The sequence below is a fragment of the Rattus rattus genome, chromosome 1 (assembly GCF_011064425.1).
Source record: "Rattus rattus isolate New Zealand chromosome 1, Rrattus_CSIRO_v1, whole genome shotgun sequence".
Lineage (NCBI taxonomy): Eukaryota > Metazoa > Chordata > Mammalia > Rodentia > Muridae > Rattus > Rattus rattus.
This window is the reverse complement of record NC_046154.1, coordinates 133,857,454-133,885,303: the sequence shown is the minus strand read 5'-3', so window position 1 is coordinate 133,885,303 and position 27,850 is coordinate 133,857,454. Positions and strand designations below refer to the sequence as shown.

Genomic DNA, 27,850 nt, shown 5'->3' with positions numbered 1-27,850 from the left:
AGAGCAAGGGACTAGGAGAATTATACACAAAAGATAAAAGGCTTCCTGGAAGAGACTCTCACTCCTTAAGGGGATGCACACTCAAGCAGTGGGTGCAAGAGACCACTTTACCCGTGAGCAGCAGAACAGGGAGAAACGTGAAGCAGAGGCTACAGGGAAAGGGCCACACACTGCAGCCTGAGCTCCTGGAAAAGACCCGGCTTTCCATGGATGAAAGGGGACAACAAGGATGATGTAGCAAGGGTGTACCACCTTGCAGTTCACTCCCAGAGCTGACTGCCCACACGAGTGACTCTGGGACATCCTGTGGGCTACGGTGAAGGTCCCCACCTGGCACATGTCTCTTGTGAGCAACCTGCCAGTCAGTCTTACCAACTGGCAGAGGAGGCATTGCCAGGAGCTGTGAGAACAGAGGCTTTTCAGGCTCCTCCCTGCCTGGGAACCCCTGAGATGCAAAAGCCTTGAATAGGCAATTATGGACAGGGACAAAAGATACATCATGGGAGGTACTGGGTAGTCCTTGCCCCCTGCAGGCCCTTCTGCCTGCCTGCAACAGACTGAACATGGCACTGAAGATGAGGTCAGTGCTAAACTGGCCAGACTTAAATACAGAAGGTGACTGGGATGTTGAGGAATCTGTCACACAGATGGAAGAAAGCCTGTGCTCCCTAGAGGAAATGAGGGATTAATCCTAACCAACTAAAGGAAGATGTAGGACTTCCACTAGCACCTGACAAACAAGAGACACACAAAATAAATGTCTACACAATGGAAAATAGTCAGTAAAAATGACAGGGACACAACTCAAATGTGAATGTGTCTCCAATGTTTAATTAAATTCCAAAATGCACCATTCAATCTGAAATGAGTTTATAATGAGTACCATAGATTCTGTTGTGAAGGGATTAATGCACGGCTTCTGTTATAGCCACTCACCAATCTGTATTCACCTTTTAATCAACCTCGTGTGTACGAAACAATTCAAAGTAAATTGTAAACATCGGCACCCGCCACTTCAGTAAGTATGGCACACAGTTCAATTTTTTTTAATAGTTATTAGTGTAAGGTTCCCATGAAAGGAAGAGCATTCACCTTAAGTGACTAGCTCCTGGGCTTTAACAAATGTGTACTCTGCTATTGCAAAATCCATGTCAAGACTAGAACAAGAACCCTACCTATCCCACTAATGATCCTTCCCAAGCTTGTCTCGCTCTATCCTGCTCTGAGCGATCACTCTGCTGCTCTGTTGAATGCTTCCCCGTTTTAATTTTCTAACTATATATCAGTTCTACCTATTCCTAAGAGTCTTATCAAAATGGTGCCATATAATGTGTCTTTCATGTTTGCGCCATCGTACTGGAGTATGCTGCTCTCATACTAGGTAACCAAGGAGGAGGCTCGCTGTCTGTATACGTAAGTATATAAGAGTGAACACAGTCAATCCATTCTGCTACTAGTAGAGAACTAGGCATTCCCCACAATCGCAACTACTCTGAATCAAAATTGCTAGAGAAACTCTCAACCAAGATTACTGTCAATCCAGCAGCTTTCCATACTCACAGTTTCTACATCCATGGACTCAATCAATAGCCAATGAAAATTGTCTATGCTTACATTTGTATTTAATGTGTACTGACATTTATTCCTTGTCACTATTCCCTGAACCATGTAGCATCAAACCACTTGCATAGGCCTTGCATTGAATTAAATATTAGGGCTGGATAGTTTATGTCAAATTGACACACAAACTAAAGTCACCTGAGAGGAGTGAACCTGATTTGAGAAAATGTCTCCATAAAATGGGGCTGTAGGCAAGTCTGTAGGGAATTTTCTTAATTGTTGATCAATGGGGGAAAGCCCAGCCCACTGTGGGTACGTACACACACACACACACACACACACACACACACACACACACACACACACACACACACACCCTGCTGGTGGTCCTGGGTTTTACAGGAAAGCAAGCTGAGCTAGCTATGAGGAGCAAGCCAGTAAGCAGCTCCTCTGGGCACTTCCCCTGTCCACCATGGCTGCTCCATCAGCTCCAGCCTCCAGGATCCTGCCCTTCTTGAGTTCCTGTCCTGACTTCCCTCAGTCATCACTGTGTTCCCACAGTGATAAGAAAGTGCAAGCCAATTAAACCCATTTTTCCTAAGTTGCTTCGGCCATGGTGATTCCTGACAAAAATAGTAACCCTAACTAGGTCAGCGCTAGAAGTAATCTGTAGATGATTTGAAGAATAGGGTTGGGGGGCGGGCTATGTATAGTTTACATGCAAATACAACACTGGTGTGCACATGGGGCTTCAGTTTCTGTGTGAGGAGGTTCTTAGAATCAATCTTCAGATAAGGAAGGATAATTATACACGACACATATATAATTTAGATAAATATCAGAACTGCTGGGTCCCCAGGCGTAAACATAGTGGGTGTTATAAAAAATAGACATATCATTCGCAAAGTAATTCCACCATTGAATGTGCTCATTAAGAACCACTTACCGCTCTGTCGCAGTTAGGAGTTTGTCTGTTTAGGTTTAGCCATTCTAATGAGTGCATCGTGGATCTTACAGCGAGCCTCACATATGCTCTCCTGAGAATTAGTTATGCGAGCACACATTTCAAATCATATTAGCCATTTACTTCATACAATCAGTGAAGCATTCGCTCAAATCTTTTACACATCTGCTTCTGGTTTGAATAGACTTGTAAGAGTTCTTCCCATTTCCCTGAAACTTGCCCATTAGCATTCACAACCGGTGAAACCTGTTTCTCCTGGTCTGCCTGCTCAGCTCCTCAGTGACCTCCTTCAGAGAGGCTGTGTGCAGAATTAATGAAGCAGTATGGGGCATATTTTAAAGACATCACCAGCATACCATGGGTGAAGGGTAACAGGGTTCCTTGTTCCGCCATGAGGTGTGACATCTATTTCAGGGCTTACTTGCAAATCACTGGCTCTAAGAAGCACAGACACTAGCAGAATCCTTGTTAAGGGCAGAAACTATGCATTGGTGAGGTGGTTTCAAAACAGAGGTCAGAATATTAGCATCTCTTTATGGCTCTCAAAAAGTAAAAAACAGGTGATGATTTTGAGGGTTTTTTTTTTCCACTAGCTAAGTTATGAAAAACTTTGGTCACCCAAAGTTAGGAGCAGAGACTGAAGAAATGGCCATTCAAAGCCTGCCACCCCTGGGGATCCAGTCATGTACGTACAGCCACCAAACCCAGACAATATTGCCAAGAAGTGCATGCTGATAGGAGTCTGATATAGCTGTCTCCTTAGAGGCTCTGCCAGGGCATGACCAATACAGAGGTGAATGCTCGAAACCAACCACTAAACTGAGAATGGTGTTGACTCTGGAGGAGTTAGAGAAAGGACTGAAGGAGCTGAAGGGGTTTGCAACCCCATAAAAACAACAATACCAACCAACCAGAGCTCCCAGGCACTAAACCACACCCAAAGAGTACACATGGGCAGACCCATGCCTCCAGCTGCATATGTAGCAGAGGATGGCCTTCTTGGTCACCAATGGGAGGAGAAGCCCTAGGTCCTGCCAAGGCTGGACCCCCACCCCCACCCCCAGCGTAGGGGAATGTCAGGGTGAGGAGGCTGGAAAGGGTGGGTAGATGGGGGGGGCACCCTCATAGAAGAAGGGGGATGGGAAATGGGATACGGGGTTTAATGGACAGGAAACTGGGAAAGGGGATAACACTTGAAATGTAAATAGAAAAAAGAAAAAAAGAAAAACTTGGTCATCATTCTATCAAATTTAACTACTGAAGTCTGACTTCCTTGCTCTCCAGTTGCCAAGCAACACTTTGGTTCTCTCACTTTCTACAGGAACAGCCCTACCTGTGTTCTGCTGGAGCCCACTATTTTAATAATAAAATCGCATTTAAAAAAAATCTTTATATAAGCGTTATCAACAATTCAAAGATACACCAGACATGGTGGTATATAGCTATCTTCCCAGCACTCAGGTGGCAGAGAAAAGATCGTACAGGGTAAAAAGCAGGCAGGTTGGAGGATATTATTAGGATAAAATGGGAAATCCTGAGTTCTGTATTACCTGGACAAGCTTCTTGACGTTCCCACACCTGGGTTCCACAAATCCATTGCCTTTCACACTCTACATGTGATTAATGGAGACCACCTTTTACCTCAGGGCATTCCCAAAATGCTCAGCAAAGCTTAGAAGCCAAGATTGAATCAGACCAATGTGCAACGAATGCCTACCCAACATATAACAAAACCATCTTTAGCAGCCTGGACTCGACAAAGTCCAAATGTTTGCAGCTGCCTCTCTGGGCACTTCAGAATGCTTTTTACAGACAGAATTCACTGAGGATTACCTTGAAATTAATCAAGTTATAGTTGTTCTGAATCTACCTCTCTTTTTTTCCTTAAGCAAAAATGGAAATTCTGTCCCGTTAGCCTCCCACCTGCCTCTCTGACTTCTAGATTCTCAGTGGTGAAATATGCAGGAATTGTTGGTTGCTGTCAGTTCTGAGACTTTAAAAAAGCCTTTGGTTCTCACCCTTCCTCATGCTTTAATACAGTGAGTGCCTCACGTTGTGGGGATCCCAACCGTGAAATTATTTTGTTGCTACTTCATATCTATAATTTTGCCACTGTTATGAATCATAATGGGAGCATCTGATATGCAAGGGTATCTGATATGACCTGCTAAGGCTTGGCCCTTTCTAGGCCTGATCCTTTCTTTAAACCTCACTGCACAGATCACACCAGTTCACACATTATTTCCACAAAAATCTGAAAGAGAATACAAATAGTGACTTCTGTCCCAATACAATGATAAGGCAAATCCTAGTATTTGTAGAGTTAATGGAAAAAGAAAACATGCACACAATTTTGAGTCTGTTTATCCCATGCATACGTCTGCCTGTGTTCCCATCACAATATATCCCAGTCACATGGAGTTATGATCAACATCACTACCATGCTCAGAGATGTCCCACAATTCCGATCTCACTAACTTGTTTTGCTCTAAACTTCACTGCAGGAGCATGTAACCCCCAAATGTTTGACCTGCTGCAAAGTGCAATTCTTCAGGCTTTATACAAAGCCCACAGATGCTAATGTTCAGGCAGAAAGCCACAGTCGAAGAGCTTAAAGATCACAACCCAAGAACCCTGGCTTAAAACACTGCTTTACATGACAAGTTTTAGGTCACCTTCAAAGTGAGCCCATGCCAAACACTCCCTGGATAGCCAGGAACTAGAGATTCAGCCCAGAGACCGAGGATGGGTGTCTTGACCAGTCGTCATCAGAAAGGCTTCCTCTAGCAGCAGATGGGGGCAGGTGCAGAGACCCACAGCCAGACATCATGCCAAGTCTAAATATGAGGCCTCCATTGGGACTCTCCTCTCGGAGCTCAGAGAACACCACAGAGGAGGGGGAGGCAGGATTGTAGGAGTCAGAGGGGATGGAGGACAGCAGGAGAGCATGGCTCGCTGAACCAACTAAGCAGAGCTCACATGGGCTCACAGGGACTGAAGTGGCCAGCACAGGGCCTGCAAGGGTCTGCACCAGGTCCTCTGTGTCTATGTTGCAGCTGTTAGCTTGGTGGTCTTTTAATTAATTAATTAATTAATTAATTAATTAATTATTCTATCTAAGTACACTGTAGCTGACTTCAGACGTACCGGAAGAGGGTATCAGATCCCATTACAGATGGTTGTGAGCCACCATGTGGTTGCTGGGATTTGAGCTCTGGAAGAGCAGTCAGGGCTCTCAACCACTGCGCCATCTCTCCAGCCCAGCGTGGTGTTTTTATGAGATCACTAACAGCGGCAGCAGGGGTGTCTCTGACTCATGCCGGCTCTTGGGACTCTTCCTCCTATTGGGTTGCCTTGTCCAGCAACAGTGAGAGGGCGCTCACCTTCTCTTATTATATCGTCTTTTGTTCTGTCTGCTGCCACCTCTTGGAGGCAAGCTCCTTTCTAAAAGAGGAGAGTTGGGGAGTGGATCTGAGGAGAAGGTGGGGGGGTAAGGGAGCTAGAAGGAGCAAAGGGAGGTAAAATCACCATCAGGATGTGTTGTTATGAGAGAAGAATCTAATTTTAAAAAATCCACACATGCTAATGCACAGGAAGAGAGCCAAGCACAGTCATGATGTTTAAATACGATAAGACAGCATTAGCTAAAAATACTATCTTTACATAAAAAGTTCTGGGTCACCATTAAGTTCAGATTGGCAAAACGGATCAGCTCTGTGAGGTAGCGTGGACTGTGGGAGGCAAGCCTAATTCTTACGATGGCAAATTTTAAATGGTTCCTACGGATTTTTATTCAACACAAACTCATTCATTTATTCAACTAAATCTCTGCCCTATCCCACAACAGTGAGTCAAAAAGGCAGCTGAACCTACAATCCAGTGAGGGGAAGCTAGAAAGGCGGTAAAATTCACACTGCCCAGACAAAAGCTGAACAAGGTCTCGGGATGTCGTCATTGGGAAAATCAGACTGTTGAATTTCAAACGTGCTAACTCAGGTGCTATCGTGGCAAGCCACTCTATAAATATCTGGTCTACTTGATAATCTGGCATTGTTTAACGAAAATTGGCAAATCTTAGTTTTGAGGAGGACATAGTCATAATTCTTACAAAGGAATTTCGAATCTGAAACCCAAAAAGGAGAAGAAAAATTCAGCAGATGACTCCACGCTTCAGTATTTACATGAGTAATTTTAGACCATACTTTTGAGTCATGTTTAAAAATAAAAGGGAAAATTGAAACCTTGCAAATAAGTGAAGCTTCTCCAAATATTGCACGCACGCGCACACACGCACACACTTACACTTGCGCACACACACACACGCACACACACGCACACACACACACACACGGAGGGGGAGGGAGACAGGTCGGGGGATGGAAAGGGAAAGAGAGACAGAGAACAAAGGAACTGACAAGTGTGACCCAAGAAGCCGAGGAAGAGCCTGTCGCGAGTGAGCTATCTACTGTATCTAACGCTGGATGGACTTGATCTCTCTGGACCATTCTCTATGTACACGAAGTACACATGTTCTTAGAATTCTTTTCACTCTAACACTTTCCAATAGGATTTCTGTCGTCTTAGCACAAGCCCAAGAAATCCCCCGAGACAGGTCATCTTTGAGAACGTAGGACATCCAAAGCAAAACAAACAGCACAGCTCTTATCATCGTGTTTTGGACTAATAACAGAAACGTTCCCCTGTGTGTGTTCACTCCAATGCTGTCTGCCTTTCTGTGGACTGAGTACCTACTCCGATGCTCAAGACTGGTGCACCATATAAAGAGGACCTAGCTTAGGCAGATTCTGTAACACCAGACACAAAAACACGTTATCTACGGCACAGCAACCCCCAGCCTCTGCAGTATCCTAAGTAAGAGTAAACCATGGCCAAGGTCCTAAGGTTTAGGGCTTTGGTTTTGGTTTTATTTGTTTGAGTTTGGGAATGATCCAGGCACTAAGCATGATTTTAGCTTTAGAAGAGCTGAAAGGAAATCAGAAGAAACTTCATAATGTGAGGTTTATGTGAAATTCAGCTGCAGTGCCCATAATCAGGTTTTATTGGAACACTGTGATATTCTCCTCCTGGCTCTAGTGGCCATGGCTACTTCCAGGCAACAGCAGCAGAGCTGAGAGGCCGGAATGGCGACTGCATGGTGGGTTCCGCCTATTTAATCCATCACAGTGGGTACTCGGCAGCCAGGTTCACACCGGACAACCTCAGTCCAAGTAGGGCAGGAGAAGCAGCTAGTCTAGCTCTGAGGAAAATGCAAGGGGAAGCCCTGCTTGGTTTTCTCCTCGCTGCTACTGGCTGCTTCCTTCCTGGGTTCCCCACAGGAGAGAAGGAGCAGAAGAAAAAGGTCCATAGGAGACAATCTGAGCCAATGATCACCGAGCCAATGACCACTGCACATCCGGAGCCAGATCCACATCTGCTTTGAGTGGAATTGAATGAAATCGACTTTGCAGTCAGTCTTCGCTGCTGCGAAGTAAGTACCATCACCTTCGTCATGAAGACGGAGAAAGGCTGAGAAGCACTGGAGAGGTTTGGTGGTTTACCTCCATTAGCAAGCAGAAGAGCTTGGGTTCGCAAATGGGTTAAGTTCAGCGGGAGACAATTGTGTGGACTGCACTCTCAGCTCTCGGAGAAGCCATACCACACGTCCCAAAGAAAATGGCGAGTCTGGTAATGGAGGTTAGTAGACCTGGTCTAAAGAAGATGGCAAAGGAAGCACGCTTGTGGGCGGGGCTTGGGGGCGGGGCACCTCCAAGGAAAGGAAGGCAAACTGAAGCACAAAAGTGAAACAGTTTAATAAGCCATTCATTGTGCAGAAAGGGATGCCGTACAGCGGAAAGGCAAGGTGACTGGCATGCTAAGTCACCTGCTCACAAGAATTAGGCCTGGACTCGTCCTCTTCCCAAACTATTGGTTTGGTTCCAATCCTATTGGTTTAGGACACAGATCTTTATTAACGAATATTCTAGAGCTTGAGATCACCCCTTTTCTGACCAAGAGCTGGCACACAGCAGACGATGTGTAACTTTCTGAGTCTCGGAGTTCTGAGCCGTGCTGGCAACGGCTGCCAGTCAGGGGAGCAAGAGCCTAGCAACTCCTGCTGGTAACCTCGATGAACTTTAAGCATACCACACGTTGAAACTGGACCACAACAATTTTATTTCTTATGAACTGATGGAGAACGTTGTTGCTGAAATACACAGGGGTCAGACAGAAAATGGCGAGAGAGAGGCTGCGCACTCCAGGAACAGTGCTGTTCAGAGAGTGATGACAGACAAAGGGATGAACAGGGGGCCCAGGAGGAGACAGACCCTGCTCTGGAGTCCGGCTGACATCACAACTTTGGCGAACTACCAGAACTTCTCAATAAAAAGTGCCTGTGATCTAGGTTCTACTTTATAAGGTCTGCTGTGACATCAGGCTGCGGTGAGAGTTGGTCTGGGTAGTCTAAGTAACAAATGATGCTCTAACGTGCTCTGTGACAGCAGTTTCAGACTCAACACTGGGATCCGTACTCCAGCTCCAAGTTTTGCTAGCTTTCTTTGGCAAACTATTTCTCTAACCTTCCATTTCTCATCTACAAAAGGAGACACAGATAATTACTATGGAATCAAATATTAAAACAGAGACAAGCATTCAATGTCTGACATACCACTATTCCTTGGTGAGCAGTAGTGGCTATTTTATTCCCTGTACCATTATTGGTATTATTTCCTTCTACTGTTCAGGAAACTGCGTCCATCAATGTGTGGTTAAAGCTATGGAGAATGGTTATCTAGAAAAGATGTCCTACTGGAACATACTGGAAAAATGATCCTCTAAGGAGCAAAGGGCAAACAAAGCCCAGTAGACTGGGGTTGTAGACAGTCTCCATTGGCTTTGGCCAGAAAGACCTGAAGAGAAGAGAAAGGGTGTCTCTGGCATTCACTGGCTAACACTTTGCATGATAGAGTAAACAGAGCAAAGGGTTTCTGTTGAGTTCACTCTTTTTATTAGGTGGGAAGACTAATGTAGGACGGGGAAGAGGAGAAGAGTTCCCAGGGAGTCAGGTAACTGCACTAGGTCAGAGAAGATGGCACCCAGTTCACTAAGGGCTTCTGTGATGAGGTACAGCACTCACACACCAACCTTTACTTTGTCTGCTCTGAAGCAGGCTGGGATCAAGGGGCTCTAACAGCTGAGAGCACCATGATTTTAAGGTTTAACTGTGGGGCTGGTGCTGCCTGACTCTTCAACTTCACTCCCAGGCGACCTCTGCGGCTGAAGGAGAGGGGCTTCATTGAACTATGCATCAGAGATGAACCGCATAAGCCCACGGCTTTTCATGTCCTACCAGAACACACTCTTTCCAAGATTCTCGACTGAACTGCTTCTGCAACATCAAAGGTTCCAAATGGAGGGGCAGAGAGCCTCTTGCCAGCTGGCTCACCATATCGACTCCGGGATCAACCTCCACTCACCAAGCAGCAGATGTGGAAGCTTTTAAAATGAGATAGGAAAATGGGAGGGAGCTGTTTGACAAATAGAAGGGCAGGGATAAGGCTGGCCATATGTAGAATTATAGGTAGATCATTTTAAGGTGAACTAAAGTGTACCAAAGTTCTTGTTTTTCAACTTGCATTTGTACTTGCATTTATTGTACTGTCTCAATACACTGCGACAGTATACAGCATCTGTGCTAATAAAGACAGAGACTATGTTCTAGAATTCTCTTCCGATCAGTGAGACATTGGGGATGGATGAGTAAGAACAGAGTAAGACGGGGAGAGAAAGAGAGAGAGAGAGAGAGAGAGAGAGAGAGAGAGAGAGAGAGGAAGAAGAAGAAGGAGGAGGAGGAGGAGGAGGAAGAGGAGGAGGAGGAGGAGGGGAGGGGAGGGGAGAGAAAGGAAGGGAGGAAGGAAGGAGGAGCAAGCCTCAATTTATTGCCTTATAGACTCAAGTGCACTGCTAACCCCAGCCCTCCTCCTTGCCAGGCTGCTCAGCAGTGCCCTCTGAGTGATCTGTCTATTCTTACTGATGTCTGTTTCTACATCAGCTTTTCAAATCCCCAATTCCTTGAGCCACAATTGTTAACACTACACCACATGTGGGACAAATATCTAAGACCTCCACGGTGGCAAGAGAAACTGTTAATAATCATGTCTTAGATCCACACCAGTACTCTAGGCCTTTAGGCATACTGGTGACAAACAGATTAGTCAGACAAAAGCCAAAATATGTCTTAAAAGTTCAAGAAAATAAACACTGCTTCACTCATGAAGAAATAAGTTCAACCTGGACAAAGTAATGTCCCCTAGTTCAAGGCATGTCTTGTGAATAGGAAGGACAGGTGACCAACCAAAGTGCCCGTTCAGGAGTAAATAGCCTAGCTCCTCACAGGTACCTGCAAATGGTCAGAGTCTGACAGAGAAAAAAAAAAAAAAAAAAAAAAAAAGCTCACACAGTAAACTCAATAAAGCATCCCTAGGGTTTGAAAACAGTAAGTTTAACAAATCTTACATCTTAATACTTACTGATTTATTTATTTTTTATTATTATCGAGTGCTAGGTACAGAATAGCTACATTTTGCTTACAAGATGTACAGTTAAAGATGCTGTGCTGGCTAGTTTTATGTCAAGTAGGCAAAAGCTACAGTCATTTAGGAAGAAGGAACCTCAACTGAGAAAGTCGTCCATCAGATGAACCTTTTCAGGGCTAGCCTATGGTACGTTTTCTTGACTGATGATTGCTGTGGGAGGGCCCACAAGGGGTCAGTCCTGGTTCTAAGAGAAAGCAGGCTGAGCAAGGCTTTAGAGGCGAGCCAGTAAGCAGTATCCCTCCGAGCTCCTGCTTCCAGGTCCCCATCCTGCCTGAGTTCCTGCCCTGACTTCCTTCAGTGATGGATTGTTACCTGACAGTGTAATCTAAAATAAACCCTTCCCTCCCCAGCCTGCCTCTGGTCAGGATGGATTATCACAGCAACAGAACCCTAACTAAAGCAACCACACAGGAAGTATTTTCCAAAACTGTTTGAAGCTAGAAAACATTTTAACTCAAATATGCCCACAAGGAGATTAATGCACATTAGTTAATTTCAGTCAAAAAATGAAAGTTCAATGATGATATACACATCAGAAAGCAAAGCCCTTCCCCCCTCAGCTCTGCCCCATCCCAACCTTGCAGAGGTGAAATGACTAGGAGATTCCCATGAGCTACATCCCATGAAAGCTAATACAGAGATCATAGAGATCGGAAGTAAGAAAAGAACTCTCTAATTCATGTACACAGTCAAAACAAGGCCCAGCAAAGAACACTATGGGGCATTCGATACCTAGGCTAGCTTAAAACAACTTCCAAGTAATGTTGAAGAACATAAAAATTACGAGGTTGGATTATCCCTCAAAACATAAGGGTAGGGATAAGGTAGGAAACGGAGGGGGGAAGGGAAAGGGAGAGAGTAGAGTTAAATTAAAACATAGTTATTAAAATTTACTGGAGAGATGGCTCAGTGGTTAAGAGCACTGACTGTTCTTCCAGAGGTCCTGAGTTCAAACCCAGCAACCACATGGTGGCTCACAACCATCTGTAATGGGATCTTGTAATGTAATGCCCTCTTCTGGTATGTCTGAAGAAAGCTACAGTGTGCTCATATACATAAAATAAAATCTTTTAAAAAATTTACTGACTTAAATACAGACTTAAAAATACATGTAATCTCAATAAATGCAGAGAAAATATTAAATACTACTCATAATTATTAGTAAGGAAAAGAAGGGAGAAGGAATGAGGAAGGGTGTCAGCATGAAAGGAAATTACAGACCTGCATTCATCATGAGCAAATGCAAGAGCAACAACAAAACATTAGCAAATAAAGCCATGTGCACAGCATGGCAAATAAAGATATATGGGCAATATCAGCAACAACACCATGGGTAGGTTAATTAAGCGCTGGTAATTAAGTCATGTGAATAATATTAGCAATAAAGCCATGTGTGTGTACAGCATTAACAGATGACAGAGCCATGTATGTGTACAGCATTAGCAGATAAAGTCATGTGTGTGTACAGCATTAGCAGATAAAGCCATGTGTGTGTACAGTATTAGCAGATAAAGCTATGTATATGTACAACATTAGCAGATAAAGCTATGTATATGTACAACATTAGCAGATAAAGCCATGTGTAAAAGATAGTGCAACATGATCAAACAGGGCTTGAAGAGAGAAAGGGGATTTGCCAAAACTCTTAAACTAGAAATACATAAATTCCCATAGCCTGATATGGACAGCTACATAACGCCTACAGTCAGTACTTGGCTTGCTAGAACAAAGGTGGAACGTCTGCCTTCATCACTGATAAACAAAGGTTCGTAAAGAACCTTTCTATTAATGAGTGATGAGATGTGTACATGGAAAAATCCCAGAGACTATATGTACAGGTATATGTAATATGTACATATACTACTAGAAGTTGAAAAGAGAATTAATGAGGTCATATGATCTAAGATACGTGTATCAATTCTAAGTCTATACACAAAATCTGCACATGATAGCAGAAGGAATTTTTTCTATTCTCTTGCAGCGCTAGGGGATCAAACCCATGGCTATTACACACATAGTAGGTAGATACTATCAATGAGTCACACGCTTGGTCCATAATTGGGGTGTTTCTGTTTTTTGTTTTGTTTGATTTTTAAGATGTTTTTGAGCAGCCACCCTTGGTGCTTCAAAGTCAGAATCCTCCCACCTCTATATCCCAAGTGTATCCCAAGTTACACACCACTACGGTTGCCACAAAATAATTTTGTTAATGTGAATCACAAAGGCGTCAAAATTCGTAAATGTACAAACCATTCAACAAAGTATATTATGAGGCCATACCCCAAACTACAGACAGAACAAGGCAGAAAGAAATTAAAGATCTTGATGAATAAATGTGTTCAATGAATGAATGAATGAATGAATGAATGAATGCCAGGGTCATGGGATAGAAGAGTTGGCACTGCTGAGGCACAGATTCCCACCAACTGATGTAAAGAGTCAATGCAAACCTCAGCATAGACCCAGGATGCTTCTCTCTGCAGAAACTGGGCCGTTTACTGAAAGCACTCATAGGGTACACAGAACTAGCTATTCAGAACCCTCACTAAAAGAGAATAACGAGTGTGGACTTTTACTGCTGACTCTCACTAGTTACCATGTACTTAGAGGAATCAGGACTGTGGCAGACACTCAAGCACAAATAGATAATTTTTAAAGTACATGGTAAAGAACACAGAAGTAATTACATTTATTTAAGGAACACTTAATAAATTATACCCTCATTTACTTTTTAACAAGGGCACAAAAGCAACCTAATGATAAAAAGCAAAGTGCTTTTGAACCAATGATAAAAGCAAAACAAAAATAATGCTGCTCTTTTAATAAAATATTAAATCTAAAACTCTCAAGTTCCTAAAAGAAAACATAAGTTAGCTTTCTGACCTAAGAATATCAAGTTTCTTAGGCTGGAGACAGTAAAATCAGAAATCTAAAAGTACATACTAACATGAAGCATGTTTGTTCTTCCCCCTCCCCCATTATCTGAGAGCCCTACAGCCTGCTCCAACCTCAAACACCCCCGACATGCCTAAGGGCCATGCTACCTAAAAACTACATGTAAATCCCCATGAGCATTCCAGATTTCTGAGGATTTTCATCAAGAACCTTCTCCTTCTTCAGAAGGTTTGTTCCTGTGCTCAGAAGCTGCATCTAGGCCTCACTAAGCTGAGACAGCCAACTTCTGACATTCACACGTCAACACTGTGCTATACCAATATTCAACCACAAGCACTGTTCAGCTGCTTCATAACCTGACAAGTTAGGCTATCAGCAGAGATCCAAATGCCACTCAACAAAAGTAGACAGATGGCCAAACCAAGAAATACTACCAACACCTCATTCCAGATGCCTAGTTCCCATTCCCAAACAAATAAACAAACAAATCAAAGGAAAGAAACCAAGACAATGTGTGTCCTCCAAAACTTAGTAATCCAATGGTAATATTCCCTGAGAAATATAATATAGAGATGGCTGACAAGGCAATGATTTCAAACTGCAAACATAAATGTGTTCAAGCAATTCAAAGAGGACACACATGACTGATAAAGTGCAGACTGTGAAAACACCAATGTTTGGGTGAAATAAAACAAATAATTAAAGATATGGAAATAAAATTTAATAAAGATAGAATTTCTGCAAAAGGTCAAACTAAAATAAAATTTGAAAGTGGAAAGCCTCTAAATAAAGTGGAAGTGACAACATCAGGTCTTGAAGATGAGGCAGATGAATAGGATCTCTTGGTCAAAGAAAATGTTACATCTAGAAATTCCAGGATAAAAAAAAACAATGCAGAAACTCTGGAACTCTGTAAAAAGACCAAACCTACACACCACAGGTGCAGGAGAAGAAACTTGGGCCAAAAGCACAGAAAATATTTTCAGCAAAATCATAAAAGAAATTTTACCAGATTTAAGGAAAGAAATTCCTATCGAGGTTCAAGAGGTGTAAAAACATCACATAGAAAAAAAAAATCAGAAAAAGAACTCCCTGTATTATACAATAAATCAAGGTACAGACCGTACAGAACAAAGAACAGATTTTGAAAACTGCAACAATAACAAGAGACATATAAAGGTAATCTATCAAAATGACAACTAATTCTCAATACTCAATAGAGACTTTGACTGAAAGAAGGGAATTGGACCTATGTTCTACAATTTATGAAAGACTAGAGATGCTAGAATAGACTAGTCTACCCCCAAAAAATATCAGTTGCAGTCAAAGAAAGAAAGTCTTTCCATAATAAAAACAGACTGAAGGAATTCATGAGCAGTAAGCCAGGTCTACCTAAAGCGGACATGGGAAGGGAGGCTTGGCTATGAAGAGAAGGAAAAACACACCCAAGAGGGCACAGGGAATAAATAAAAAAATTCCCAACAGTTACTAAAAAAGAGCCCTAAGAAAACACCTCAAGACAACACAATGACAGGGGTTAATACATATTATTCAACAACTGTCAACCACTAGCAGCCTCAACTCCCCAGCAAAGAGACACAGACTAGCAGAGTGGGTTAGAAGACAGGATCTATCTTTTTGCTGCCTTCAAGAAACACACCAAACCAAACAAAGGGAAAAAAAATGGGGGAAAAAATACAGTCAAGTTATTGATTAGGACAAGTTGTACTCCTACACATAACTGAAAAGACCGCCCATTTAGAATACATAATTCTCTCTCAGTAATACAAAGGCAGGATGGTGGCAAGGTTACATGAAAAACTGACAAGAGAAGAATGCATATGGCCAACAATCACAAGCAAAGTGTGACACCCACAGTGAACGGAGAAAGATAACTGTAAGCCGGGAGAAGGCTCTCAGACCTGGAGTACACCTCAGATTTTACATCGGATGTTGGTGCATAGGTGTGCTGGTTGCAATAAGAATGCTCCCCAGTGGCTCAGATATTTGAATACTTAATCACCAGGGAGTGGCACTACTTAAAGGACTGGGGGGTGTGGCTTTGTTGGAAGACAGAGCTGTCACAGGGGATGGGCTTTGAAGCTTCAGAAGCCCAAACCAAGGCTATTGCACTCTCTCTCTTCCTGCTGCCAGCATATGCAGCCGTAGAGCTCTCAGCTCCTTCTCTAGCACTATGTCTGCTCCCCACCATGATTACTGTGGGACTAATCCTCTGAAACTCTTAAGTCAGCTCCCAATTAAATGCTTTCCTTTATACGAGTTGCTGTGGCCAATGGTATCTCTTCACCACAAAGGAACGCTGACTACCAACGCCTCATCTTGGTGTTGGTAGGAACAGGAAATACACTTCACAACCACTCTATTAAAGGGCTTACCAGCATCTAATAAAAATTAAAAACACATCAGGTCCTATAACACAGCAACTCCTCTCGTTTTTGCTCAAAAACATAAACACATATTTCTTACAGACCTTATATATTTACAGATTGTTCTTCCAAACAGTCTAGACACCTGGAAATTGCCGAGGCATCTATCAGGAAGAGAGATCGGCCAACTGTGCTCTACTCACACAACAACCAGCAGAAAAGGAGCAACAGTGGGGTCGTATTGTGTGCAGTAATGGGGGTGAATCCCAAAAACATCCCGCTAAGCGAAAGCCATTTTACACAAAGTATTTACACAAAAGTTCCTAAAACAGACAAGATTAACATGGTCATGTGGCTTCACAAGATAGTGGGGAAGTTAAAGAGAACTTTCTAGAGTGGTTGGCAAATTACATAGGTAGGCAATACATTTATCCTTGAATTGCAAACTAAAATTTGTGAAATCCGTTGTATGAATATTTAAATTTTACCACAAAGGGAAAATAAAACTATAAACATAGGCTAAGTTCTTGATAATGGCAAGGAAACACAGATGTCTAGCAGAGGGTAGTATGCTGTTGTCTTTTTGACAAGTATGCAGCAGGAAGCAAACACATTAAATATCACTGCAGAAGCTAGGTAGGAGTATCAAGTTGGATGCACTTTCAAATTTCTCGATAATTAAAATGCTTGTTAAAGAATACTACCGATAGAACCAGAGAGATGGCTCATCAGTTAAGAGCACGTGCTGCTCCTGAAGAGGACCCAAGTTCAGTTTCAGCACCAACGTGGCAATTCACCACCATCCTTAAGTCAGGTACCAGAAGATCTAACACCCTATTCTGACCTCTGTGGGCACCAGGCATACATCATACATGCAATGTGTACACATGTAAGTAGGTAAAATATTCCTATAGATAAAATAAATCTAAATAAAAATTGTAAAATACTTTGAAAACTAAAAAGGATCACCAGAAATGGTGGTAATCTGTCAATAATCTGAGAATTCTGGAGGCAAAAGCAGAGGAGCACACATTTACAGGAAGCCTGGGCTACATGTCCAGCCATTTTCAGGACAACATGGGCAATGAGACTGTATTGTTAGTACTATTCATTATTATCATTATTACTACTACTACTACTACTACTACTACTACTACTACTACTACTACTACTACAACAACATGAACCAGGAAGTAGTGATGCATGCCTTTAATCCCAGCACTCAGGAGGCAGAGGAAGGTAGGACCTCTGACTTTGAGTCTAGCTTGGTGTTCAAAGCACATTCCAGGACAGAACAGCCAGGACTACATAGAAAAAAGAAAGAAAGAAAAAAAGAAAGAAAGAGAGAGAGAAAGAGAGAGAGAAAGGAAGGAGGAAAAAAAAGAAAAGGAAGAAAAGAAACATACACACACACACATACACACACACACACACACACACACAAACAAAACTACCTCTAACAATAGATGTGTACAAACTTTTGGATAAAACTAAAAATCTAAAAGTTATATTATTCTCAGATATAAGATTCAATATTATAAAAATATAATTTGTCCCAAATTATTCTATAAATTCAATATATTCTACCCAAATTTCTAAAAAAAAAAATTATTCATAAAACCTTGAGAAGCATGTTCTAAAATGCAGAAAAAAAGGCCGTACACAGAAAGAACAATAGCGAAAGGGGGTGTGACCTGTGCTTTCATACACGGAACCTTCACACACAGCTAAAGCGCACTCAGTAACATGGGCCTCTCCTCCTGGAACATGGTTCAAGGCTTAGAAAAAGGTAAGACTGACTTTGCAAAGTCCGTATGAATGCTAACTACAGAACGCTTCCTTACCTACTCTGTAAAAAACAAATATGTAAAACAGATCCCCTCCACTTGAACGGTCCATACACAGTAAGTCAGTACCTAGCGCTGTTGAGATCCAAACACAAAAGAGCAAACTTTCAGATATTTTATGATCATACTTAAAAGGAATGTCACCATCTCGGCTCCAAACGATGTTATACAACACAAAAGCCCCAACCATTCAGTAGAAAGCAGTAAAGTTCTATTATTGCTATACAAAAAGTATCAAGTTCTGTTGAGGAAAATATAGCACAGGAAATGGCAGTGTAAACAATCCATGATGGAACAGAGAAGTCCTCGACCTGCCACTCAAGCAAACAAAAGGCTTTGGGTTGTGAAACACACTCTACAGTCAATACACGCACACATACAAGTTAACAACACCAGGGAATAGTATGAAAAAAAGTCACAGAAGAAACATGTCACGTCTTACTAGGATGCAGGAAAATGCAAACCTTAGCCATGCAGGAGTACTTAACATGCACCAAACTTACAAATGTTAAACTTTATCGAGAGTGGCAACAAGAAAGGTAACTACTATAATTCACTGTAGGTAGGATATTAATTCATACGACCACTTTGGGTTTAATAAAATACTCAATACCCAAAAGGGTTAATTCATGCTATGACTCAAACAATTCCAATCTTTTTTTTTTTTTAAGTATTGAATAGAGTTTATTCAGAGCATGGGGAGGGGAGTTAAGAGGGGGAGGGAGTAGGGAGGAAGAGGAGGAAGAAGAGGAAGAGGAGGAGGAAGAGGAGAAAGAAGAGGAAGAAGAGGAAGAAGAGGAGGAGCAGGAGGAGGAGGAGGAGGAGGAAGAGGAGAGAAGAGAAGAGAAACAGAAATAGAGTAGAGAAGTGATGTAGAGGCCCGCCATGAGCACGTGGAGAGAAGGGGAGAAGGGATTGGAGAGAGAGGGGACAAAGGGGAAGAGGGGAAGAGCAAGAGGGCAAGAGCTCCAATCTAATTTCATAGCATGAAAAAATATTCAGATACACATAGAAAAGGGGCAAGCTGGTTTCGGTTTGGAAGGTAGAGCACAAAGGAGCAGCAATCTCAGGCAGCCTGATCAAACAGGAAGAAGCATATGCACACAGTGAAGAATTGTGGCCACAGAAATGAAGACCATGGTAAACTGAGCCAGAACCAGGTCCCAAACACTTTTACTGCATGTTAGACAAGCACATGCACATCTCTATACGTAAGGATACAGACAGCCTTCTCAAGCAGTTTTTGCCCATAATGCTAGCAATAAAATATTTCACATTTGGTGCTAGAGAGATAGCTCTGCAGTTCAGAGCTCTTCCTGCTCTCCCATGGGACTTGAGTTTGGTTCCCAACACCAATGCCAGGCTGCTTACCAGCTTCTGTAAGTCCGGCTCCAAGGGAGCTGATGCCCTCTTCTGGCCCCCAAAGGCACATGTACTCTTGTGCACATACACAAATACACACATAGACAGAAAGGGAAAATAAATCTTGGGCTGGACAGATGGGTGGCTCAGTGGTTAAGAGCACTGGTTGCTCTTCTAAAGGCCAGGATCAATTCTCAGCATCCACATGGTGGCTCGCAACTGTTTGTAACTCTAGTCCCGAGAGATTGGACGCCCTCTACTGGTCTCCACAGGCATCAGGCACGAATATGGTGCACAAAACATACATGCAAACAAGCACCCATACACATGAAATAAAATTCTTTTAAATTTTAAATCAATCTAAAAATATATCTTTAATAGTAAGTATATTTTAATCATGTGTACATTTATAAATACAATACATAATATGTAAGAGTGGCTAAGAAGTGATACTCCAGAAGAAAATCCACACGGTGAGAATGGTTTGTTCCTTCACATATATAGTGGATACTGTTAAAAAAAATATCACACTTCAACAGATACAGATCTAAGAGTACAGACGGGTTTTACTTATGAAGTGAAAGGTGGTAGTTTCAAAAAACAAGTACTCGGAGCAATTTTGAAAATTCAGCCAGAAGCATGTTATTAAAATTCATTTTGATGGGGTTGGGGATTTAGCTCAGTGGTAGAGCGCTTGCCTAGCAAGCGCAAGGCCCTGGGTTCAGTCCCCAGCTACGAAAAAAAAAAGAAAAAAAAATTCATTTTGACTCAAAGACTGGAAAGGTAAACTTCGATGCTAGATAGTCTTTCAATACACATTTGTAACACTAGCTTTTGTCCACGGAAAAGAAGTTAGCTATTCCCGAACAATATGTGCGTGTGAACCTAAAGCTGAAGAGACTTCCCAGCATGCCACGTTAGCATGACTGAATTCAAACACACAGTGAACGTTAACACTCTGCATACAGGCATACGTGGCATGAGAAATATAATAGATATGACATATTAACAATGACTGTCTGGCAGGGCAGAAATGGCCATCGAGCCTACGGCAAACAGGAGCAAAATTATAACAATGGTGGTTATGGAATGAGATTATTTTATCAAACAATATTCTTCCACTTTAAAAACAAGACAACCCTGGCTACCTTCCATAATGAATGAGTCACTGGGTTAGACCTGTGGACATACACAGAGAAGAGTCAACATTTCTCCAAATTCAGCAAGAGCTCTGTCTCCGGCTAAGGCTCTCCTCTGGAAACGGACACCCCCACCCCCATTCCCCTTTCATACTGATCTCTGCCTAGGAGAAAAAAAAACTACCTATAGGAGGTGGTGGCACTTGTAAAATGAGCCAAGCTTCCTTGTATCTCAAGGGCGAAGGACACCCTGCAACCTTCTGCCACTTTTCCTGTAACTTTTCCCTTTAAAAGCTCGTGGAAAAAAGGGAATGTAAAAAATCTCTCAGTCTAATAGGTAATAACTTGCTTGTCTTCAGCCATCAGGGATCTGATCAGAATTAGTTCCATTCAATGCCTTGCTATTGAAAGATCGGGCCAGCAGCTGAAAGGAACTATATCAGATCCGTGAAATAAAATGCCAACTGCAGAACAAATGTGCAAACACCCAAGGCAGAGGAACATAAAATAAAGGTAAAATTAATTATAAAGTCTGATAATCCACCACCCAGGCTCCCAGCAGTATCAGAGCTCATGGACTGGATTCCAGAATACACCACTGTGGTGGGACAGAGGGGGTGAGCATTTCATCACTAGCCTTCTATAGGATGGAACAGATATGTGTTCACTACAAATGGCATATTCTACCCATGAAACAACACACAGGGGCAGTAGACGGAGCCAGCCAGGTACCACTAGGTTTAAGGACAGACAACTGAAGCTTTCCTCATATTATCCTGGTAAATCGTAAATGGCTTTCAGTAAATTTTTAACTGACAGTGAAATATTATATATATGAATGGAATAACTTACAATGTTTCAACATGTATAATATGTAAATCAGGCAAAACATTCTATGTTTAAATATGATTTTTATAGTGAATTTTTTTTAAAATGTCTTATCTTGAAGTGCACTATACATTACTATCAACTCTAGCCTTAGCCAACATAATTTTTATGTAGTTTTTACTAAATGGGATTGACTTAACAGTCTGTTGGATTTTGTACTTGCTGGGGATGCAGAAGTAGCATATTGAAGATGCAGGCCAAGTCCTTCTCCTGACATTAAATCGTAGCTGGAAGAGCATCAAAAGAGCAAATTGTATCTGAGTTGTACTACGATACAGAGTGTTACAAAAGCCTAAGAGAGCAGCAGGCAAACAGCAACTGGAAGGCTGCTGTACAAAGGCAATGCTTACAAAAATGTATCGAGTGCTTCAGAAAGTTACAATACAGTCTACTGCAAAAAGTATCCTTCATTTGGAAACAAACATGCTACAGAGTAACAGTAGTATAGAGGGTCAAGATGTATACTTTGTATCCGCTCAGGTTTTGCACTCTAACCATCAGCCTGGACAAGTGTACATATCAAATTTGGCTTAGGCTATTGGTACTAGGAACCAAAACAGAGTAAATGGATTAAGGTTCGAGACATCAGAGAGACTTGAGACATGTTTCTTTTTTTTTTTTAACATTAAAAATAATTTAATGAGTGCACAAAATTAGAGAAAGTACAGTCAAAATTTATGTCTAATATAAGCATTGCAGTAAGGAAATAGTGATGATTCTTGGCATGAGTTGGTAAAGAGAGCTTGATGGGGTTTTTTGTTTTTTTTTTTAATTGTGCTAAAAGGTAACATTTTTTTTCATCTTTATTAACTTGCGTATTTCTTATTTACATTTCAATTGTTATTCCTGTTCCCGGTTTCCTGGCCAACATCCCCCTAACCCCTCCCCCTCCCCTTCTCTATGGGTCCTCCCCCCATTACCGCCCTCCCCCCAACAATCATGTTCACTGGGGGTTCAGTCTTGGCAGGATCAAGGGCTTCCCCTTCCACTGATGCTCTTACTAGGCTATTCATTGCTACCTATGAGGTTGGAGCCCAGGGTCAGTCCATGTATAGTCTTTGGGTAGTTGCCACATGTTTCTTAAGCCTGGTCTATCAGATTCTTTGTTCCAAACTGCACTGCCTTTTCATGAGAAAAATAGGTTTTTTGTTGTTCTCTTTGGGGATCAGTACACATGAACAAAATATCTAATACTAACCAGAAATAAAGAAGTTAGCCCACATAAGCATTTAGCCATAATAGTATTATTAACTGGCAGAAAATATAAATCTTATCTATGTATTTTCTAATAATTTCTATGAGACAGATGATATTAGTACAGGATTGCAATTATGAGTCTGTAGTTCCCAGTCCATGGTATGGTTGTAAAGAATTTCCTCCAAGAATTTTATAGAACTTGTTTTCATATGATCTGGCCAAGCTAGCAAAACAGTGCTACCAGCACAACAAAAACATACAGTTCTTAGAGTGAGCAAATTATGGCCTTCCTATTTTTCCATCCTTAAATGACTGATAGAGTATTAAACCACTGCCTCTAACTGATCCCCTTGGTTAAGTAAAAAGAACCATGACTGGGCCCCCTTCTTTTAAGAAAGCCAAGACACACTCAGCAGCATACTGTGTACATTAGTAACCTAAGAGACAGAAAAAGTATATGAATGCTGGGGAAGAATAAATTCGGAAGTGTGTTTCTCAATGACTAAAATGCATCAAATGATTGTGTGAATTTACATAAAAAATATATATGGATAGATTTTATTCTTGATAAGTCTTAAGGTTGTCCCACACGAACGCTTATTATTAAATTTCAAAATCTGTTAGCTATCTTGAAAGAACTGAACACCAGCAGATAAGAGTTCCTGGGTGAGTACAGACTGATTAAAATAATTTTAAGGCCCAATTGCCATTATATAACTTGAAGCTTCAAACTGGGAGAGGAAACATGTTCTACAGCGACACCTCCTGGTAAGTGGCAAGATAAAAGCAGGCCATAGCCGAAAGAGGCAAAGGGTGGTTATGTCAAGACACTGGGCACAATGGGGATACACGGCACTGGCCCCCTCTGTACTGTATCAGGAACCCAAAGGCAACCATGTCCCCTCTTCCTGAAAAGCTTTCCCAATCAATTGTCTGAAAAAGACTTTTCTGGGACCACTGGACACTTAATGATGAAGCACACTCTATGAGTGAAACGCTTATCTTCTGAACCCTGGCCGTAAAGCACATTTTTATATGCACATTAAAACACCCTTCTTCCGTATTCTAAAGAGTGCATTTGAAAAATGTTAAATGAAATTCTACTGTATCATTTCTCAGCTGAGCTGAAGAAAATGAAAAGCAGAAACCTGCTTTAAGATGTTTTCCCTATAGGTGTGCTTTATGGGAAAGAAACACATCTCCCATCTCTCATCACACTTTTACAATAAAAATCTAAGTACTAATGAGTCACGAGACCAATGTCACCACTGACATCAGATTCCCATGTGACAAACTTAGGGCGTTTCCTTTTCAAACTAGGATTTTCAAATGTGCTACTTCAAACATATTTTTTTTGGTCAAAGGCCTATTAGTTAATGACAAAAGCACAAATTTCTGCAATGACTGTAACTCTGCCATGGAAAGTACCAGAAGAAAACTTGACAAACTACTTCAACTCCCCACCCTTATAAGATCTGACATATCCTACTTAAGAACCCACCATTCAAACAGTGAGGTGGAATGATGTGTGACAGAAAACCTGCATTTTAGTCTGTGCTCCTCCTTCCTACCTGGGTTTCCACAGGCTGAGCAAGATAACCGTTAAGCAGTAATAGTCTCACCTTATGTAACCAAAAGACACTAAAGGCCACAGCTGCCTCAGTGACCACATAAAGTTAACTTTTCTTTCAGTACAGTGTTTATCTCTCAGGTACCCTGCTGTAAGAAAGCAATAAACAGAACCACACATTTGTTTCCACATCTGGTGCCTTCTCCTTCACCCAGTCAGAACTCAATGGTTAAGTGGTTATTCAAAATAATGGCCTAGGAAGAATTATGCGCTCTATGTAACTTAGGCTTGGGTTTTGGGGGAGGGTTTAGAACATGGGTGTTTCATTCATTATGAATGAAAGTGTGTTTCATTACAGCCCGGACACTCTAAAATGTGAGCAAATGAAAGAATAAGGTAGTAGACATCCTAATGATAGAATAGAGTACTATATACATCTTGGTGTTTTCTAACCCGATCAGCAAACTGCTACACTGGTTTATTTATAGGGAAATGATGCACTCTCTCCGTACTTACTGTACTGACTGGCCTCATAATGGATTCCCTGGATGAGGTCACTTGTCTACTCAGGAGTTGAAAGGATAGTGATGAAGACTGGGGTGTAGGCTCAATGAATGGCTAGAGCACTTCCCCCGAGTGTGCACATACAGCTCCTGGGACAGGAGCAAAAGCACATTTCACTAGCCAATAGCTACAGAAAACGTTAAAACCGTAGTCATTAACTTTCTCTACAGTACCTCAACATTCAGTAGGCTCTTCTCATTCACATAGTTCAAATCCACAGCTCCAGCCACAGAGCAGCGGTGCTGCCTACGCCAAATTAGCCGACTTAGGAGCCAGAGAACCAGAATCTCCTTTTTACTTGTATTAATTACTACAATAGCCTTGGACCTCAAACTGTGTACATAGAGTTCTTTCCATTAAGAATACAAACAGTTCTCGAAATGTCATTGTGTACTATGGATCTAACTGCATTACTTCCCCCATTTACCTTTAGTGATTCATTTTTTTTCTAATCAAATATTTATTGCACATCTATTAAGGGAAAGAACTATTCTAGTTGAGAAAAGGGAATAAATAGAAGAGAGTGAAACAAAGACAATATACACGAAGGCGGTAAAGTGCTATGAAGAAAATCCAGAGCTGGCTCATCTCTTTTCCTGACGTATATTAATAAAACCATAATCATCCAATCTATATATGACATATAATAATGGGCTGCCCAGAGACCGCAGCACAGAATCTAAATCATTTCCAGTGATGCTGAGAGCTCACATTCAGTACACATGTGTGTTCCAGTCCCAATATTCTAAATATGAGTCAAAGGAAATATAAAAGAAACTGAGAACCGGTGAAATATGACACGAAACAGATTTAAAACATCTGTTCTCCACTCTGCTGGCTAAGCACATGGAGAAGAAAGGTGAATAACCAGTAGGGTTTTTTGTTTTGGTTTTTGTTTTGTTTTGTCTTGTTTTGTTTGGTTTGTTTGTTTAAGAAAAGGAAAAGGAAGAGAGCACACAAAAATACCTATAGTACTTTATGATACCCCTTCGCATTTTAAAATGCAAACGCAACACATTTTAAGAAAACGAAACAAAACTCCTTAAAATAATTTGCAAGAACGATGCATCCAGTCTCATCCCGGCCTCTGAATACACTCCTCCAAGCTGCTCCTCAATGCTGCTGGCCAGGCTGAAACTTACTTTCCCTGACTTTGGCTCAGGGTCAAGCGACCTGAAATCTGCAAGAAAAGACCCTCTACGCGCGGTTTCCACCAGCAAAGAAAAGGAAAGGGCCGCGCAATGCTCGGGCAGGCGGGTGCTAGAGTCCCCCGCTGGCGTATTCTGCCCCTCCGCCTCCCAACCCGGTGAACGCGGCCTCGCCCCGCGCACACAGGAGCCTCGCTAAGGATGGAGAGGAGCGGCGGACAGATGACCAGACCAGACCTGCAGCTCCCACCCGGCTCCCGCCCGCAGCCAGGGCCTGGCCTGCGGGGACTCTGACCTCTCCGCGCCCCGGGGCTACTGCTGCTACCGCTGCTACCGGTGCTCGGGCTACCGCTGCCCGAGCCGCTGCCGCTGCTGCTGCTGTTGCCGCCGCCGCCCTTGGCGTTCTTGCGCGGGGCCATCGCGAGCTGCTCTAGGGACTGCAGAGAACCGGGGCCTTGCTGAGTGCTCTAGGGACACCGGGGCTCCTGGACTCCTGCAGCAGCGCCTCAGCGTCCACCGCGCTCACCGCGCCTCGGACGACTAGCACAAGCGTGCAGCGGCGCGGCCAGCCTCGCGTGCGCCTAGCCTGCGACTCCCTAGGCTGCCAGGAGCACTCTGCTCCCCGCGGCCTCGGCCCCGCCCACGCCAGCCTCGGCCCACCCACCAAATTTGAAGGACGCCAACACAAGCCAATCCCAAGGACCGCTGGCAGGGGGCGGGGCAGGCTACGCTCCCAAGCCCTCGGCAGGACTAAGCTTGTCTTTTGCTGCGCAGTGGCTGCAAAGCCCTAGCAGCTTGTGGCTTTCTAGTCTGCCTTGATCCTCTGGAACGTGGCAAACGTGGAAGCCCGCAGGACTCTCGCGAGCGTTGGCGCTCTGGTTCCAACGGAATGGGGCGGGTATGAGGGCGGTGCCCGACAGCAGCGCACCACCTCTTGGCTTCTTGGGAATTTGGTTCCGGTGCCTAAGCACGTACCAAGAGTGCAAACCCTCTTTTTGGAAGGGATTTGTCACAGTTCCGCCAGTACACTGTGATCCTTGATCCTTTCAGTGTCCAAAAAAAAAAAAAAAAAAAGAAAGAAAAAAGATTTACGCCATTTGTGCCATCAGTATTTTTGGAGAACCTTAGTTAAGACATTAAATTGTTAATATGACTCAAAAACCCTATTTTCTTAACCATGCACGACACTCTCACCACCCTAATACCTAGAGTTACTTCATGTTTCCAGTCACGGATCTCCTCCTATGCTTGTACAGTGTACTGCCTCGGAATTGAGAACTGAGTATTAAAAATAAAAACGGCAGCTAAGGTCCAGTAGAGGTCATCATCATTTTTGTGTTACCAATTACCTACCTGGCGTCTGCGAGCAACAGAAAAGCATGAAGTATTCGGTGGTTTGATACATTGCCGTCAACTTCAAGAATTTCCTGGAGCTCTGGACCACCATGGCAGCAGTCCCTTGCAAAAGACCCAGAGAAAGACACTACTGTGGGACGACGACCCCAGAGCCTGCAGTTTCCTAAGCCACCACTGACAATTCTTAGGTTCCACTGGCCTCTGCCTAGTCAGCTGTGAATGCTGAGTAATGAATGTAGTGAATGCCAGGGGAAGAGTGGAACCCATTGAGGGCAGCTTTGCAGAACAGGGAGAAAGAAGGCCTTGTTTTCAGTTTTCACACTAAGAAGATGGGAGTTGCGGTCCGCTTTTACTGCATTTCTTTATCGCAGAGCCTCCT

General features: G+C 42.7%; 1 protein-coding gene across 3 annotated transcripts in view; it reads right to left on the bottom strand.

Moving 5' to 3' along the window:
- Positions 1-26,948, bottom strand: part of Asph (aspartate beta-hydroxylase) — a 59,930-nt gene extending 32,982 nt beyond the window's left edge. Inside the window, exon 1 of one of the 3 annotated variants that reach the window (XM_032906094.1) lies at positions 26,411-26,948. In XM_032906094.1, the coding sequence (XP_032761985.1) occupies positions 26,411-26,534 (124 nt within the window). In that variant the 5' untranslated portion in view covers positions 26,535-26,948. The remainder of the gene's footprint in view (positions 1-26,410) is intronic. The other 2 variants (XM_032906085.1, XM_032906075.1) reach the window with 2 other exon arrangements.
- Between the last annotated feature and the right edge of the window lie 902 nt (positions 26,949-27,850).